The sequence below is a fragment of the Rhinolophus ferrumequinum genome, chromosome 18, assembly GCF_004115265.2.
Source record: "Rhinolophus ferrumequinum isolate MPI-CBG mRhiFer1 chromosome 18, mRhiFer1_v1.p, whole genome shotgun sequence".
Classification (NCBI taxonomy): Eukaryota; Metazoa; Chordata; class Mammalia; order Chiroptera; family Rhinolophidae; genus Rhinolophus; species Rhinolophus ferrumequinum.
The window spans coordinates 62,284,694-62,300,087 of NC_046301.1; the positions used below are offsets into that span (position 1 = coordinate 62,284,694).

Genomic DNA, 15,394 nt, shown 5'->3' on the forward strand with positions numbered 1-15,394 from the left:
GTGACATCACTGCCATTAGTATCTGCCCAGTTGACCTCTTCCTTGGACAGCTGGGATAACAGGCCCAGGGAGGAACTGCTTGGGTGGGGCATGTGCGGAGAGCGGGGCTGGGGACTCGGTCTCCAGCTTCCAGAGCAGCTGGCCATGTGGGCCTACATCCCTGGTGTGGGGACAGAGCCAGGAGTGCTGTTTCCAGGCTCTCGGCCTCACGTGGAAAGGTGTTGGCTCAGGTAGTAAATGGTCATCAACTGTGATTCTATGGCCATCAACTGTGGCTAGTTGGCCATCAGCTGTAACCAGTGAGCCATTGGCCACTAATATAACTGATGTGGCTACGCTAGCAGAAAACGGGGGCTAGCAAGGAGATGATGGCTGAGCTAGCAAGAGCGGATTGCAGTTAGCACGGTGGATTGCAGCTAGCAAGTGGGGTTGGTTGGCAGAGAGGAGTGGACGGCAGGTTGCGGATAGTGTGGCTCCTGCTTCCTGCCCAGCCGCCAGCGAGACTATAGTGGTATTGACTCCCCTACCTATGGCTCTGTGGGTGTTCCTTTTTGGCCTCACCATATCCTGCATTATGTGGGGAGTGGGACCAGAGACCCCGCCTGACACCCTGCATGACACCTGGGGAAGAGCCTCTTGGGTCCAGGGCACCTAACCACGTGCCTCAGTGCCCTCCACTCCCATAAAGCCGTCTCCCTACGATGGTGGGGCCCACTGGGGCTGGCGGACATGCGGCCAGGTGGAGAAACGCTTCTGGGTTCCGGCTGGGGGGTGGAGCACACACACTGAGTAGGCCTCAGGCACAGACTTTATTATTACTGCCTGGGGGGATGGAGGCTTTGTGGGTGTGTATAGGGAGGGGTGCCCGCTTTCTGGGGCCCTCAGCCTGCCCCTGAAGGGGGCTGGAGCATCATTTTGGTCCGAAGCTGGGTGTGGGGAGGGCTCCCCACACCCACTGCACACAGAGGCTCCCAGACACATGTCCCACCAGGAGCTGTTGAGCCAGGCCTCGCATTGTCCCCATTGTCTGGATGGAGGAGGCAGGTGAAGCATGAGCAGAGCTCAGCGCACGGGCTTGACCTTGGCGATGAAGAGGGCGGCAGCCTTCTCCAGGAATTCCTCCCGGGTCATGGGGGAGCTGGGCCGCCGGGCCACCAGGGCGCGGTCCATGGCCAGCGCCAGGCTGTCAGGCCCGAGGCGCGAGCCGGCCTCCAGGTATCGAGCAGGCGCGACAGCACCGTCACTAGCCTGCAGGGCCCCCTCCAGGGTGTCCAGCACCGCCTGGCCCATGCGGCGGTCGGCGGTAGCCAGGGCCGGGTCCTCCAGCAGTCGGTAGAGGGCGCCCGCCCGCGCCACGAACTCCAGCAGCACGAAACAAGTGAGCATGCCGGCGCGGAAGACACCCAGCGGCACTGCCTCGTGGTCCCGGCACTGGATCTTGCGCAGCAGAGGCGCCACCACCTCCTCAGGCGCCTCCCCGTCGCGGCAGATGCGCTTGAGCAGCTCGCTGTAGGTGCGCCCATCCAGCCCCGGCTTCTTCTTGCGCCCGCTGGCCCTCAGGCACTCGTAGGCCACGCCGACGTTGTTGTTGAAGGCTGCCCTGTGGACAGATGGGGGCATTGGGCTAGCCGGGCGGCGCCCAGCACTGCCTTCGGCCCCCGCAGTCTGCAGTCCCCATCGCCCTTCCTCCAACACACCACGCCTAGCCCAGCCTCCAATGCCTGTCCCCCAAGTCACCTTTCTGGTGGGGCCCTCCCTAACTCCTTCCTCCTCTATTTTTCTTCATAACAGTTAACCACCATCAGACTTACTATATGGGGCCTTATGAGTTCATGTCTTTCCCACCAAATGGTGAGCCCAGGACCCCATGTCAATATTTTTCTGTCACTGTACTGCCCCACTGCCTACAACTGCACAGCCCACAGCAGGTTCTCTACAAACGTCTGCTGAATCAGCTGATGGGCATCTGCCCCAGGGGACACACCAACTGCCCTCCGGACGATGATGCTTGCATTTATGGGCTGGTCACCCTTGGCCACACTGCTTAGCCATTTAACGTGGATTAACTAATTTCACTTGTCTATAGTCCCACTTGCCAAGAGTTGGCAAACTACAGCTGTGGGTCAAAACTGGCCCATGGCCTGTTTTTGTAAACAAAAGTTTACTGGCACACAGTCACATCAATCCACTGACACACTGCTTGTGGCAAGTTTTCTTGCTGCAACAGCAGAGTCCAAAGCTGACAGTACGAGGTGTGATCAACAAATATGGTGAATGTTTAAATAAAACATTCTTTATTACAGTAAAAGACATATTGCCATTAATCACCCTCAAAATACTCCCCCTGGCTTGAACACACTTGGCAGAGAGGAGTGGACGGCAGGTTGCTTTCTGAAGCAGTTCTGAAAGTCCTCTTTCGTGAGTGTCTTTAATTGTGCTGTCATGGCTGCCTCGATGTCCTCAATCAATTCAAAACGTTTACTTTTCATGGTCATTTTGTTGCACGGTGCCAGATCCAGTGAATAAGGTGGATGAGGACACACTGTAATGTTATTTGACAAATTGCCATATACTAGAAGGAATGTGTGACAGAGAGCCTTTCTGTTGTGATCAAAATATACGGTGAGTGCTGCTGCCCGGTGCCATCCAACAGAAAGGCAGGATCTTCAATACGGGATGTGGTGCATCGAAGCTTAGTTTCTCAACTTGTTTGGTGCAGTCAGTCAGGTGTGAGCCACGGTTGAGAGAAGGTGTGTTTTAAAATGTGCCGTAAGTCTTCCTCCATCATGACAACACTCCGTGTCGCACATCGCTTCTGGTACATGGCAATTTCTGTCCAATAAAAACATCATGGTGTGTCCTCATCCACCTTAGTTGCCTGATCTGGCCCTTGCAACTTCTGGCTCTTCCCCAAAGTCAAAAGGATTCAGGACATCAAAGAAGCCAGGACAGCGCAAAGACATAAAAGAGGACTTCCAGAACTGCTTCAGAAAGTGGCAAGAATGATGGGATAAGTGTGTTCAAAGTGAGGGGGCGTATTGTGAGGGGGATTAATGGCAATGCGTCTTTTTCTGTAACACATTTTATTTAAACATTCACCGTATTTTTGATCACACCCTGTTCTTGCTGCCTGGCCTTTACAGAAGTCTGTCAGCCCCGCTGTTGGCTGTGAGACGGGCAGCTCCTTGCTTAATGAGGAACCTGAGGTGCAGCCGTGTGCCTTGGCCAGACTGAGCTTCACGAGCAGAGTTGGGGAGCACAGCAGTTCAATGTGCTGGCTGAAGGGGGAGCCTGCGTGGCTAGTTGACCCCGTTTCACTCCCATCATCAGATCAACAGGCCCAGTGCTCAAGTGGCTGGTGGCCCGTTACTAGTTCCACAGTGACACATGGGTAGTGAGGCTTAGGGCGGGCTGATGATCAGGCCAGGGAATCCCAGGGAGGAAGAGGCTCACCTCAGACCTCACATCCATCCTTTCTGGGAGATCAGCTCCATGGTTAGGGAAGATTCACACTGAAGCTCCATTCTTATCTCGTGTGTGACCTAGACCTGTCACCTTACCTTTCTATGGGTGAGCATGCAGTGGGAGCCCAGCAAACCCTGGCCAGCATGAAGCAGGAGACCAGGGAATGCCAGTCAGTACACAGAGGGAGCCCAGTGAACGCAGGCCAGCATGTAGCAGGAGCCCAATAAACGCTGGCCACTCAGGTCACGACTGCTGCCCAGCATGTGGTTTTTGTGGATGGGTGTGCTGACCTGGTTAGCTGTGTGGGCCAAAGCTGTCACAGAGGAAACCAAGGCCCTGAGGCAAGAGGGCAGTAGCCTGGGGTCTCTGTCCTAGCTGGGACTCAGTCCCCGCCTATCTGGCTGTACACTCCTGTCTTCCTGCTCATTGGGCCCTTGGAGGGGCTGGGACGTCTGGATGTGAGGGTCGTGGGAGTGTTGAGGGTGCAGCCTCCACTTGGCCAGCATTGGCTGCTATGATTAGGGCATAATGCCTAACCCTCAGTGGGAGATTGTATTCCTAACTCCTTTCACCAGAAGGGAACTGGGAGACCCAGTTGTTGAGTTGTTGAGTGTCCTGTCGGCTACCCGTTGCTACAGCACAAGTTACCCCAAATCCTGTGGCCTAAAACAACATTCACTACGTTGGGGTTTCTGTGTGCCTGTGGTCTCTCCTGAGGTTCAAGTCAGGCTGTTGGCCAGAGGAGGAGTGCCACGTGATGGCTGGGACATGAGGCCTCAGGTCCCCACCCTGGGGTGTCCCTGCTGGGTAACCTGAGCACCTCCACACACGGCAGCTGTTCCGAGGGCATGGGACTGAGGCAGGAGCCGAAGTCTCTCTCTGTCTGGTATGTGATGTCTGGTGGAAGTGGGAGGCAAGTGCACACAGATACCAGGAGGTGAGGATCTCCGGGGTGCTCCGGAAAGATGGCCTCCACTGTGCTGTCCACCTCTCTCCTCCCTGTGGCTGAGACCTGTGACTTGCTTCAGTCACTGAAACATGAGCGTGAGCAACTCACAGTCAGCGTTCAATGGCGTTCTCAGCCAACCAGCACCCCCCTCACCCCCCAGTCCATGCCAGGGCCCCGTGGTTTGAGAGGCAAAGCTGAGTTGTGTTATGGCCACTGAGATTTTGGGTATCTGTTCCTGCAGTGGGACTCAGCTCACTCTGACCAGTGCGACCAGCTCTGGGCCCAAAGCCTCTCGCCCAGGAACCTGGTGGGCACACCAGGGGCATTCATTGGCCACCCTCACAAGTGTTCACTGAGCACAAGTGGCCCCACTCCGTGCTCATGTCTCCATCCCTGTACCTCAGCAACCGCATGAGGACCGGAGGGCTGATTTTGTGCCAAGGGCTTAAGGCTGTACCCCATGCGAGCTTGTCATTGAATGGCCAGGGCTGCGGTTTGGCTGGGCTGTCCAGAGGCTGGCTACCTTATCCCTGGCCTCATGGGGCTGGAACGCAGCAAAGGGGTAATTACAGCCCAGTGAGATCACAGACGTGTGTGTCGGCGAATTGGGAAAGCAGCCCAGAGGAAGACAAGACGACTTGCCTCATACCCGCCCCTCCCGGGGAGCTCCCCAAGTGGTGCCTGGTCACGAGGGGCACCCATGCCATCTGCTCAATGGTGGTGGGACAGGCAGCCCACTCTGGACGTGGCGGCTAAAAGGGGAGGGGAGGGGACTCTGGGCCTCAGCTGCCCTGTCTGTGAGGTGGGACTGGGTACTTACTGAAGGTTCCCTCCTATCAGCTCCTACACAGAGTAGTTTGTGAAGCATGTGAGCATTTGTTAAAACACAAAAAGAATGTTTATGGGATGTCTCCAGAAAGAGACAGTTTTCACTTTAGACCAGCAGTTCTCACTGGAGGTGATTCTGCCTGCAGGAGACACTGGGCAATACGTGGGGACACTGTAGTCGTCACACCGGGGGTGCTCCTGGCATCAAGGGGATCAGGGCCGGGGAGGTTGCTCATACTCCCCCCCCACCCCGCCCCGTGCCCAGGACAGCCCTCCAGAGGTGATCTGAGCAGAGGAGAACTGACCTAAAGCCACTGGTGCCTTGTGCGTGTCTTCCAGGGTCACAGGAACCTGTAGGGGACAGCACTGTGGCTTAGGAGGAGGACTTGGGGCAACACTGCCTAGGTCTGACTCTGGCTCTGCCCTTCATGGCCATGCAGCCCTTGGCAAGTTCCCAGACAATTCCTGGGGCTGTGAGGCTAGCAGGGGGGCTGATGGGACAAGGCTGCCGCTGTTACCAGTGCTGGAGGCCAGCATTTCTGACATCTCGAGACGCCGGCACAAGGGGTTTTGGTTGACTTCTTCCCAGATCTCTCATGGTGATGACACTCTCAAGAACAGCCCCAGGACAGCCCGGCCCATCCCTCAGCATCGGGGCAAAGCTGTCGGGCCTCAGAGCACCTGTCTCCCACACCTGGCCAGGCTTTTTCTGCTCCTGACCCACTGGGTGTGGGTAAGGGCCTCCTGACTGTGGCTCCATTCCTGGGGGGACTAGGTAGCCTAGGCGCCGCCAGGACCTGCTGTCCCCCTGCTCACTGCTGCTCCCAACTGCCTCCAGCAATGGCCCCAACGTCCCTGCAGTGCAGTGACTAGTGTCCCTACAAAATGCATGTCCGTCTGGAACCCATGAGTCTGAGCTTATTTGGAAATAAGGGTGTTTGAGATGTAATTAGTTCAGGATCTGGAAATAAGATGAAGTGGCTCTAAGTTCAATGACAGTATCCTTAGAAAAGAAAGGACAGAGACACAGAGGCAACAGCGGTGTGATACCAGAGGCTAGAGTATGCTTCCACAAGTCCAGGGACACCAAAGACTGCCAGCTAGACCAGGAGTTGGGACAGGCAGGGAGGACCTTCCCCTCGAACCCATGGAGGGAGCACAGCCCTGTGACACCTAAATTTCAGACTTGTGGCTTCCAGAACATTTCTGTTGTTTTAAACCACTAAGTTTTTGGTTGTTACAGCAGCCACAGGAAACCAAGTTTCCTGTTGACCGTAAATCCAACAGTTACTCAACCCTCACCTCCTAGGCCACTGGACACAGGGCTGCTGCCAGCCCACAAGGTACCTTTGTGTGAATTAGGAAAAAACTCTGCAAAAAGCCTTCATATAAACATCCTCATCTGTGACGTCTATGGTGTGAGTGGCTTGTGCAGTGCTTGACCTGAACAACTGTATGTGTGGCTCTGCTACTGACTACTTTTCCTCACTGGGAGATGTCCTCAGATGCCAGCCTCTTCTGGTTCCCTCCTTTACATCAGTTTTGTGGGTTCTTCCATGCTGGGGCTCCTCAGAATTGGGTCCTGGGCTCTTCTCAGCTCTTTAGAGGCCTTCACAACCCCTCCCAGTTGATAACCTCCTGCCCAGCTGCATATCTCAGTTGAAGACCCTCCTGTCCACTTTCATGCCGGTTGTCCCAGTCCCCTGACTTAAAAATCCCCAAGCAACTCTGGGAAATTTCCCCAAACCAGTGACCTCCCATCTCAGTGGATGGCCCCATGGACACCTGGCACTATCCTGTGCACACCTCTTCCACCCTGGCCCCAGAAAAACCATCAGCTCAACTTCACAGAATGTCCCAAGCACTTGTGTCCCACCAACCTGCTCCTCTTCCCAGGTGCCTATCTCGGGGACGGCCCCAGGCCCCAGACACCCCACACTCCCTTTGCCCCGTGTTGGAGATGTGGATGCCCTGCTCAGATGCCCGTCCTCCACACCCTCTCTCGTGGCCAAGCTCCTGCTCCAGGATCTCCACTTTCCTTCTTGTGGCTTGCACCTGACTCTCTTGGTAAGTCTGCCCAAAAGCGCCTGTAAGTACCCTAGGAATCAGGCTGAAACGCTCCCTTGCTTGGCTTCCTCCCCCTTCCTGGGATTCTCTGTGAGCTCCCCCTTATCAAATTACCCCCCACATGCATACTTGCTTCAGGCACTACTTCTGGGGGCCCCCCCTCCCACAGCCAAAACCCAGCCCACCCACATCTACTTAGTGACTTCGTCTGGTTGATGCTGCTTCTCCCCAATTCACCTGATGCAGACCATGGATCCAATGCATTTCTTAACTGCCTTCCAAGGGCTCAGAACTCTGGGAAAGGGGGGACGTGTGGGGAGTAGGCAGGTGCCATTCCCTACACCCCACCACGCTTCAGGCACGGGAAGACTGTGGATCCTGTACTGCACCTGTGCAACCTGCAGGCCGGTGCACCTTTGGTCTCCTGCCTGCAACACCTTTCCCTGTGTGTCATGCAAAGCTCTTCCTGGACACCCCTCCTGCATGCCAAGAGTCTCCCTCTAAGACAGGGGCCTTGGGTGACTGGGTTGCTCTCTGTCTCCACGGCCCAGCCCTGTAAATACTCATTTTCTGGCTGAATGGACGGGGATGCTACGACGCTCAAAACGAGGCATCGAGGAGGGACCTGTATCAGAAGACTGACGCTCCATGGTGAAGTCATTTCTGGGCTCCATGATTTTAAAAGTTGGGTGGACTGCAAGGTGAAATTCAGTCCTGTAAAAAGGCGTCGTAAAAGACGGAGCCAACAGGAACTATCCACGCCAGCGCACAGCACGCTGGCCACCTCCAGGCTACGCTGGGGACCCCCAGCCCCTTGCGATCCGGGTCCATCCAGCGCCAGGGAGGCACTGCGAACTACAATTCCCAGCATGCCCCGCGCTCCAGTGCCGGCGCCAGGGGCGAGGAGCCCCGTAGAGCACGCTGGGAGTTGAAGTCTGGCCGCGGCCCCTACCCGCCCAGGCCCTGCCCAGCCCCGCACCTCTGGGAGTGGTGAGCCAGGCGAAGGTGCCACAGCGCGCGGCCCAGGCGCTGTTGCTGCAGTAGGAGTTGGCCTGGGGGCTCCCCGGCGCCGCCGTTTGCAGGCGAGCGCAGGCCCATGTTCTCGAAGTAGTGCGCCAAGAAGGAGATCGGCTCCTCGGGCCGCGCCTCCAGCACCTTCAGCAAGGCCGCACGCAGCATGGCCGTCACGCCGACCTGCCGCAGGAAGTCCTCCTCGCTCTTGGTCGATGCTACCGCCCTGGACACCGACGGCCGGGTGCTGTCGGTGAAACTGGCCGCGGGAGCCACCAGTGGCCGCCGCTTCTCCACTGCCGCCATCTTCACTGAGGGCCACGGGACCGGAAGCGCCGCCATATTCCACAGTGCGCTGGCGCTTCTGGACAGCCATCTTGGTTAAGGGCAGAGAACGCTGGATCACGCTGGGAGACCTTGGGAAGTAACTAGTTCCGGCCACTCTTTTCTCTAGGTTTTAATTGGTACTCTGCTTCCGCTTTCCTCTACCTGTCCTCATTGGTTTTCTTGGCTTACGTCCGGAACCGAACTTTGCCAGACTCTAAGATGGCTCCCAAGGAAAGGCTTGGTTTCTTGCATGAAGCCGGATTGCTGCCATCTTCTTAGTGGGCGAGTCCTTCCCTTAGCATGGTCCCCAAACAACCAGTTTCCTCGGTTACCAGAGAAGCCGGGGCGCGCGTCAGGTGGATCCACCTGGATTCAAGAACTGAGCACCGCCACCAACCCCTCTTTTTCTGATTTTCGTCTTTGAGCTCAGCCTGGCCCTCAACCTAACCCAATCTTGGTCTGAGTGTATACCTCTCTTTGTGGGGACACTCCCCCCCACTCCAGCCACCCAATAGGCTGTGTCAGGGGTCTTCCCTGGGCGCCCACCGTCCCAAGTCCCCTGTGCACGTTCTAGGAATGAGTGGACTAACCACAGTCTGCAGTTCACGGTCCCAGGCTGTTACCTCTCATCACCACCGGAGAGGTCTTTCTCACACCGCATCTTCTAGTGCTCTCAACTCGGCTAGAGCTACTCAGTGCCCGCAGGCTCAAGTCCCTGGCATCTGCTAATCTCATTTCCAGTCCCTGTTTCGTCTCTCCCTTCTCCTTACCTCCCTTAATAGGCCACTGCTCTTCTGTGTCCGTCCATACTGTCCTACCAAATACGTCCTCCACTTCTTTTGAGGACACCCGCTTATTCTTGAAGCTGTGGCATCCCTGCACCCAGGGAAAGGCACAGCATTTGGCTTCTTCCGCCCCAGGCAGAGTGCACACCACCCCCCCGCTCCGCCCCGCCCTGGCCCAGTGGGGCTGGGGTAAATGTCCATTCTAGCGCTCTGGGAGTCTCCCAGGGCAGAGGGTTTCAGGGTCCCGGTACCACTACAGCAAGCACTGAGATCAGAGCAGATGGCTCTTTATTCTCCAGTTGGGGGTGGCTCCCCCCAGCCAGCTCGGGAGGCTGAATATGCTGACCATCAGGATGATGAAGGGCCTGCGGTCAGGCTTCATGCTGTCCAGAACCCTGCAAATGTCCTCCAGGCACAACTGATTGGAAGGAAAGGCAGGCCACTTCAAGAGGGGCTACTGCCCATCCCCCTCAATTTGGTTCAGGCGGGGCAGAGGACCCAAGGAGCTGGCGGGCCCAGCAGCATTTCCACAGGCGGTAGATGAGAAACACCAGGAAGAGCAGCCCCAGCACCACGCTGCCTGTCCACAGGGCTTCGGATGTTAGGGGGACGCCTGGAGAGAGAAGCATCAGGAGCCTGAACCCCTCTTTGCAGGTTGTGAGGAGAAGCCCAGCAGATCCTACTAGGGGCGTCCAAATTTACTGAGTTCCCCAAAATTTTACACAGGACTTAACAACTTAGAATGTCTTTTGAAATGTACAACACCTTTGGAGTATCCAAAGGACTTTGGAGTGAGTCTTTTGAAAAGTACGTAGGACCTTATCATTACAAGTGGGCTGTCCAGTATAGTGGCCACTCGACATGTGCTTGAAATGTGGCTCCTAATCTGGATGGAGAGGTCAACACACATTGAAAGAACGTAAAGTGTCTCGTTCATACCTTTTTACAGATTGCATGTTGAAATGATGATAATTGAGATATATTGTGTTCAATGAAATATCTAACTTATTTTTACTTTTTTCTCTGAGTGTGGCTACTACACAATTTGAAATGATCTAAATGGCTATATTCTATTTTTCATTCCACAGGCTGTTGTAGTCTATAAAGGTCAAAGTTTACAAACTGCTGTGAAATCTACATGGTCCCTGAAATTTACAGTCATCGCCATGCCAGGGAACTGTAATCTTATAGTGTTTGGGAAGCCCCCTGGACGGTTGGGGAAACAGAGGCTGGGCAGGGCATCTCCTTGTCTAAGGTCTTGACTCAAGGTTTCCTTCCCTTTCAGGCTCCCCCAGCACCCTCCCCAGCCTCCCAAACTCACAGATTTCTGGGACCACGTACAGACTGGCCATCTGGCCCCCTGGGTCCAGGCGACACTGGAACCAGCCCTCAGGGTTGCATGCAGCCCACAGCACACTCAGCCACGCCTGGGCCCCGGCCTCCCGCCTCTCATAGGCCGCCAGATCACCGGGAGCCTGCGTCCAGCGCACAGCTACACCAGGGCCACAAGCCGCTTCACACAGCAGCTCCAGCCCCCCTGGCACTGGCGACTGGTGGATCTCAGGGAGGCAGGGTCCGGTGGAGCTGTTCCCAGGCTTGCCAGGACTCGGTGGGCTGTGGATGGAGCCTTGATCCAGGGTAGCCTCCAGGGAGGTCATGACAGGGGGCTCCCGGGAGGTCAGTTTGTGCAGAACTGGAGAAGAGGGCATCCGTTTTTCTCCCTGCCGCCCCAGGCCCCTGCTACTGCCTGTCTCTCCATCGGGACCACAGTGCTCACAGGGTTGGACCAGAACTGCTCGGAGCCCCACCCTAGGCCATTTGGGCAAATCGCAGTGTGTCCCAGTAGGTAAGAGTGGGGTCGGGCTCCATTGCAGCCCCCCAACCCTGAGGGGGCTTCGAATCGCCATGTCTCACTTTCCTGTAAATGGAGTGACAGCCCTCTCCCCAGGTTCACGTGCTCCCAGAACATAGGGTCAGTGAGCACAGTGGGTTTTATTATTATGGAACTGGGAGATGGAGAGAGGGGAGGGCACGTCAGACACAAACCGAGCACCTACTGTGTGCCAGGCCCCATAACAAATGTTTTCAGTCATTCATCACCCAGCAAGTATTTATTATGCAGCTGCTATGTGCTGGGCACCATGGGAACAGTTATTCATTCATTCAGCATGTTCCTATTGAACACCCACTATGCTCCCGGCACTGTTTTAGCCACTAGGCACACAGACACAGTCCTATCTCGGTGAAGCCAAAAGCAAGGGAGACAGATAATGGAAAAAAAAAAAAAAGATAACATAAAGGATGTCAGATGTTGATAAAAGGTGTCAAGAAACATTCAATAGGGAAAGAGAAGGGCGCGAGTGTGTGTGTATACACAAGTGTGAGGGGGAGGGGGAAATTAGGGGGAGCCTCACTGGAAAGGTGACCTGAGGCAGGTGAGTGGGGGAGCCATGGAAATACAGATCTGGGGATAGTATTTCCAATAGTGAGCACAGCTCGTGCTAAGGCCCCCAGGCTGGTCTGTGCCTGTGTGGCTGGAGCAGAATGAGCAAGTGGGAGAGACGAAGGAGGTGAGGGCAGGGAAGGGGCAGGGTGGGTCAGGCAGGGCCTTGTGAATGGCGGGGAGGACTTGGGCTTTTACCCCGAGGGAGGTGGGGGCCCTGGAGGGTGGTGGGCAGAGCAGGAACAGGACTTGACTCTGGTGCTCACAGGCGCACTCCAGTGGCTGCTGCGGGGAGGACAGACCAGGGAAAACAGGCAGGACCTTATTCAGGTGTTCACAAGGGCCCTCTGGTGGCTGCTGTGAGGAGGACAGACGGGGCGAGGGTGAGAGCGGGGGAGCAGGGCGGAGGGCAGAGCAGGGATGGGAGCTCATGGGGCCTGGCACAAAGTAAGTGCTTACTAAATCTGTTGAATGAATGAATAAATGAGTGAGAAGCATCACGCTGGCTTCCACAGGGGACAGACTAAAGATGGTACTGTGACTGTCCAGATCCAGCAGGTGAGATGCAGAACCAGGATTCCAGAAGAGCCGCTGGACACCTCTTATCAAGGCTCATAGGACCTGAGTGGTGTGACTTTGCTCACTTCCTGGGGGACACTAAGAAGCAGGCCGGCCAGGACCCCACAGACTCACCTGGAATGGGCTGGCGATGGCTCAGCTGCAAGCCTGGCAGCCTCATGGTCGCCTGGCAGTGGAGGGCAGATGGGGCAGGTGTCCCCAGTGGGGGCAGCAGCCAGCGCTCTGTCACTCTAAACAGCATGTCCTCGCCCTCCTGGGGCTCCTCCTCCTCATCCCGGCCCAGGGTCTGCACCCCCTCCAGTTCCCGGTCCCCCAGGAGCAGGGACAAAGAGAGGGCATCAGGGTCGGCAGGTGTGACGTTGTGGGCTGTGCAGGCCACCTCCTGGTCCAACCCTGCCACCAGGGCCACTGGGGAGACAGTCAGCTGGTCTGGGAAGGCTGTGTGAGGAGGGTTAGAGGGGTGGGCTGAGCCCAGAGGGTTAGGACTGGGCCCTGAGGAGGAGGGACGGGGGCGGGGGGGGGCAGGGGGAAGTGGGGACCGCTGGTGCACAGGGACAGGGAGACCCAGCGGCCACACCCTGTGTGGCTAGAATATAGAATATAAGGTGCTGGAGAGGAGTCCTGAGCAGGAAGGGCAGGGGCTCGGGCATGGGAGGTTTAGGGGAGGATTGGGGATGAGGGAGTGAAGGCTGGGAGGCCGGCATGGGTGATGCCAAGAGGTCGGAACGAATTGCAAAGCAACTCGGGAGCTTCGACGCAGGCTTTGAGCAGGGGTGAGATGGGCAATCCAGGAAGGCTCTCAGGAAGAGGTGGCATAGGAACAGAGACAAAGCAGGGCTGCTGGGTGGGTCCTGAGTGTGCAAAGGCAGCGAGGGGAGGAGGGACGGGGTCTCACCGAACACCAGGAGCTTCACGTTCTGCTGGAAAGTGAGGTTCCCGCAGGAGCCCACGCACACGCGGGTCCCCGCCGTGGACAGCGAGGCGTTGCGCACGGAAAGGACGCTGCTGCCAGCGCCCGACTGCACGGCGCCTAGGCTGGTGTCCAAGCCCCGCCACTGCACCGAGGCGGCCCTGGGGCCCGAGCAGTCCAGGCGGCAGGTGAGCTGCATCGACCCGCCCACTGCTACCACCACCACGCGCTCTCGGGGCTCCACCTCCAGAGGCCCACCTGCGGGTAGACAGTGCTCTCAGTCCCGACCCGCCCCCTCCCCAACCCGGCCCCCAAAGGCCACCCTCTATAGGATTCCCCATCACCTCCCTTGAACCTCCCCACCTGGCTCGCCGAGTTCATCCACGTCCGCCCTCTTCCGAGCCCCCTGCCCTCGCGGAGCCCCTGCCCTGCTCACCGCGGCCTTGCTGGAGGAGCCCCAGGAAGAGGGGAAGCACTAGGAAGAGGCCCCTCTCCATGCCGGATCCGCTGCTCTGTTCCCTGACCTCGAAGGAGGCGGCTTAAATAGTGGTGCCCCTGGTACTTCCTACCGCCTCACTACCCTGTTTCCCCGTCTCCCCCCCACCCCCGGCCCCTCCTGCTCCAGCTGCTCCCCGGGGGTTTCCCGAGGGGTTTCCCCGCCCTGACCCCCGACCCTGGAGGCGGCGACAGAGAGGCAGGGGACTGCGGACCAGAGATGGAGGGCCGGAGCCGAAGTCGCGGGAAGGTATGGGCCAATTCCAGCTCTCACTTTCGCAGACGGAAAGATCGGAAGATGGGGCCGGAGAGGGGTGACCGTCGAGGTCCAGTGAATGGACGTCGGAACAAGGCCCAGGGTTGGCGCGGGGGATGCGCGCTCGGTGGGCCGGAGGTCGGCCTTCACTTCCCCACGCGGCCGCGCGGGGGCGGTGGAGAGCAGCCTCTTTCCAGCTCCCAGGACTCCTCAGCCTAGTCCTGAGTTCCCGGTCTGCCCTCCCCCGCCGATTTTAGAAGCACTCCTCTGAGCGCACCGACACCCCCAAGACTGCCTGTGGCACAAAGGAAAAAACCCAACTCCTCACTGGCGGGAGCCCTGGGGATCCGACAGCCTCAGGGCCTTTGCACGGCTTGTGCCTTCACCGTACTCAGTCTCTGCTCCAACGTTGCCTCCTCAGAGTCCTCCCCAACCACGTCCCACCGCCTCCTCCTCTATTTTACTTTCTCCCGGTGCACTTTCCTTGCAGCCTTATGGGGTCGTGTAGCTGAAGGAACAACGCCCCTGGTACTGGGGCGATCTTGTCTGCTGTGATCCCCCTGGACCCCATGGCAGCAGGCACAGGAGGAAAAGAAGGGAGGCGTCCTGGTCTGCCCCCGGTCGACCTCAGGCTGTGGTCCTTGCCTTGAGCAGCCAGGCAATGGGGTTTTTAACATCCCTGATAAGACCCAAGAGGAGGGGCTGGGAGCAGAGGGGGGAAACTGAGGCTCGAAGGGGTGGGAGCAGAAGAGGGTAAGTGAGACCTAGCAAGGCCAGGGTCCAGGAGTGTGGACTTAGTCTGTCTTCTTGGCCCCACCCTCCCCTCCACGGTGCCGGGAAAGGCCACACAGGAAGGTGGACTCCACGTTTCAGCCTCCGCAGGCCGGAGGTGTGGGCCCTCCTCGGGAAGCTGGGCCCTTAACCCGGGCGGGGGGCAGCGGGCCCGCTGAATAGGCCTCTTCCCAGCCCCTGACCCTGCTTCCTGCTGCCCGCGCAGCTGAGGCCCGTTGCAAGGCATGACCCAGCTCTCTGGGCCCTGCCTCCCCGCCCTGCCGCCCATTCCATAGTCCAAGATCTGAGCTCTACCTGTGTGTGACGGGTGAGCCTTCACATCCACACAACACTGTAAGAAGCAGCCCATGATTTGAGGTGGGGGGGGTGGGGGGTCAGTGACAGCCTCTCTGAGTGCAGGTGGGCTGAATATATGAACAAACTTCTGGGCAGAGGTGGAGCTTGGGGGGAGGGGGGAAAGAAGGGCTGGAGAGAGACAGAGAAGGAG

General features: G+C 57.6%; 2 protein-coding genes across 4 annotated transcripts; both read right to left on the bottom strand.

Annotated features, from left to right (window-relative positions):
• Window positions 1-796: 796 nt before the first annotated feature.
• TPGS1 (tubulin polyglutamylase complex subunit 1) lies at window positions 797-8,806 on the bottom strand. The gene is made up of 2 exons (XM_033134938.1): window positions 8,289-8,806; window positions 797-1,600 (listed from the first exon to the last, which is right to left on the bottom strand). Exons 1-2 carry the CDS (start codon window positions 8,660-8,662, stop codon window positions 1,063-1,065), a joined length of 912 nt encoding a protein of 303 aa, XP_032990829.1. The 5' UTR covers window positions 8,663-8,806; the 3' UTR covers window positions 797-1,062.
• A 745-nt stretch (window positions 8,807-9,551) lies between these two features.
• MADCAM1 (mucosal vascular addressin cell adhesion molecule 1) lies at window positions 9,552-13,897 on the bottom strand. Of its 3 annotated transcripts, none has more exons than XM_033134937.1 (5): window positions 13,801-13,897; window positions 13,350-13,622; window positions 12,569-12,862; window positions 10,754-11,125; window positions 9,552-10,045 (listed from the first exon to the last, which is right to left on the bottom strand). In XM_033134937.1, the coding sequence occupies exons 1-5, from the start codon at window positions 13,859-13,861 to the stop codon at window positions 9,903-9,905; spliced, it is 1,143 nt and encodes a 380-aa protein (XP_032990828.1). In that variant the 5' UTR covers window positions 13,862-13,897; the 3' UTR covers window positions 9,552-9,902. The 3 variants fall into 3 exon arrangements, with proteins under 3 accessions (XP_032990828.1, XP_032990827.1, XP_032990826.1); XM_033134936.1 differs by having other exon boundaries at window positions 9,562-10,045; window positions 10,774-11,125; window positions 12,569-12,892; XM_033134935.1 differs by having other exon boundaries at window positions 9,571-10,045; window positions 12,569-12,892.
• Window positions 13,898-15,394: the final 1,497 nt, after the last annotated feature.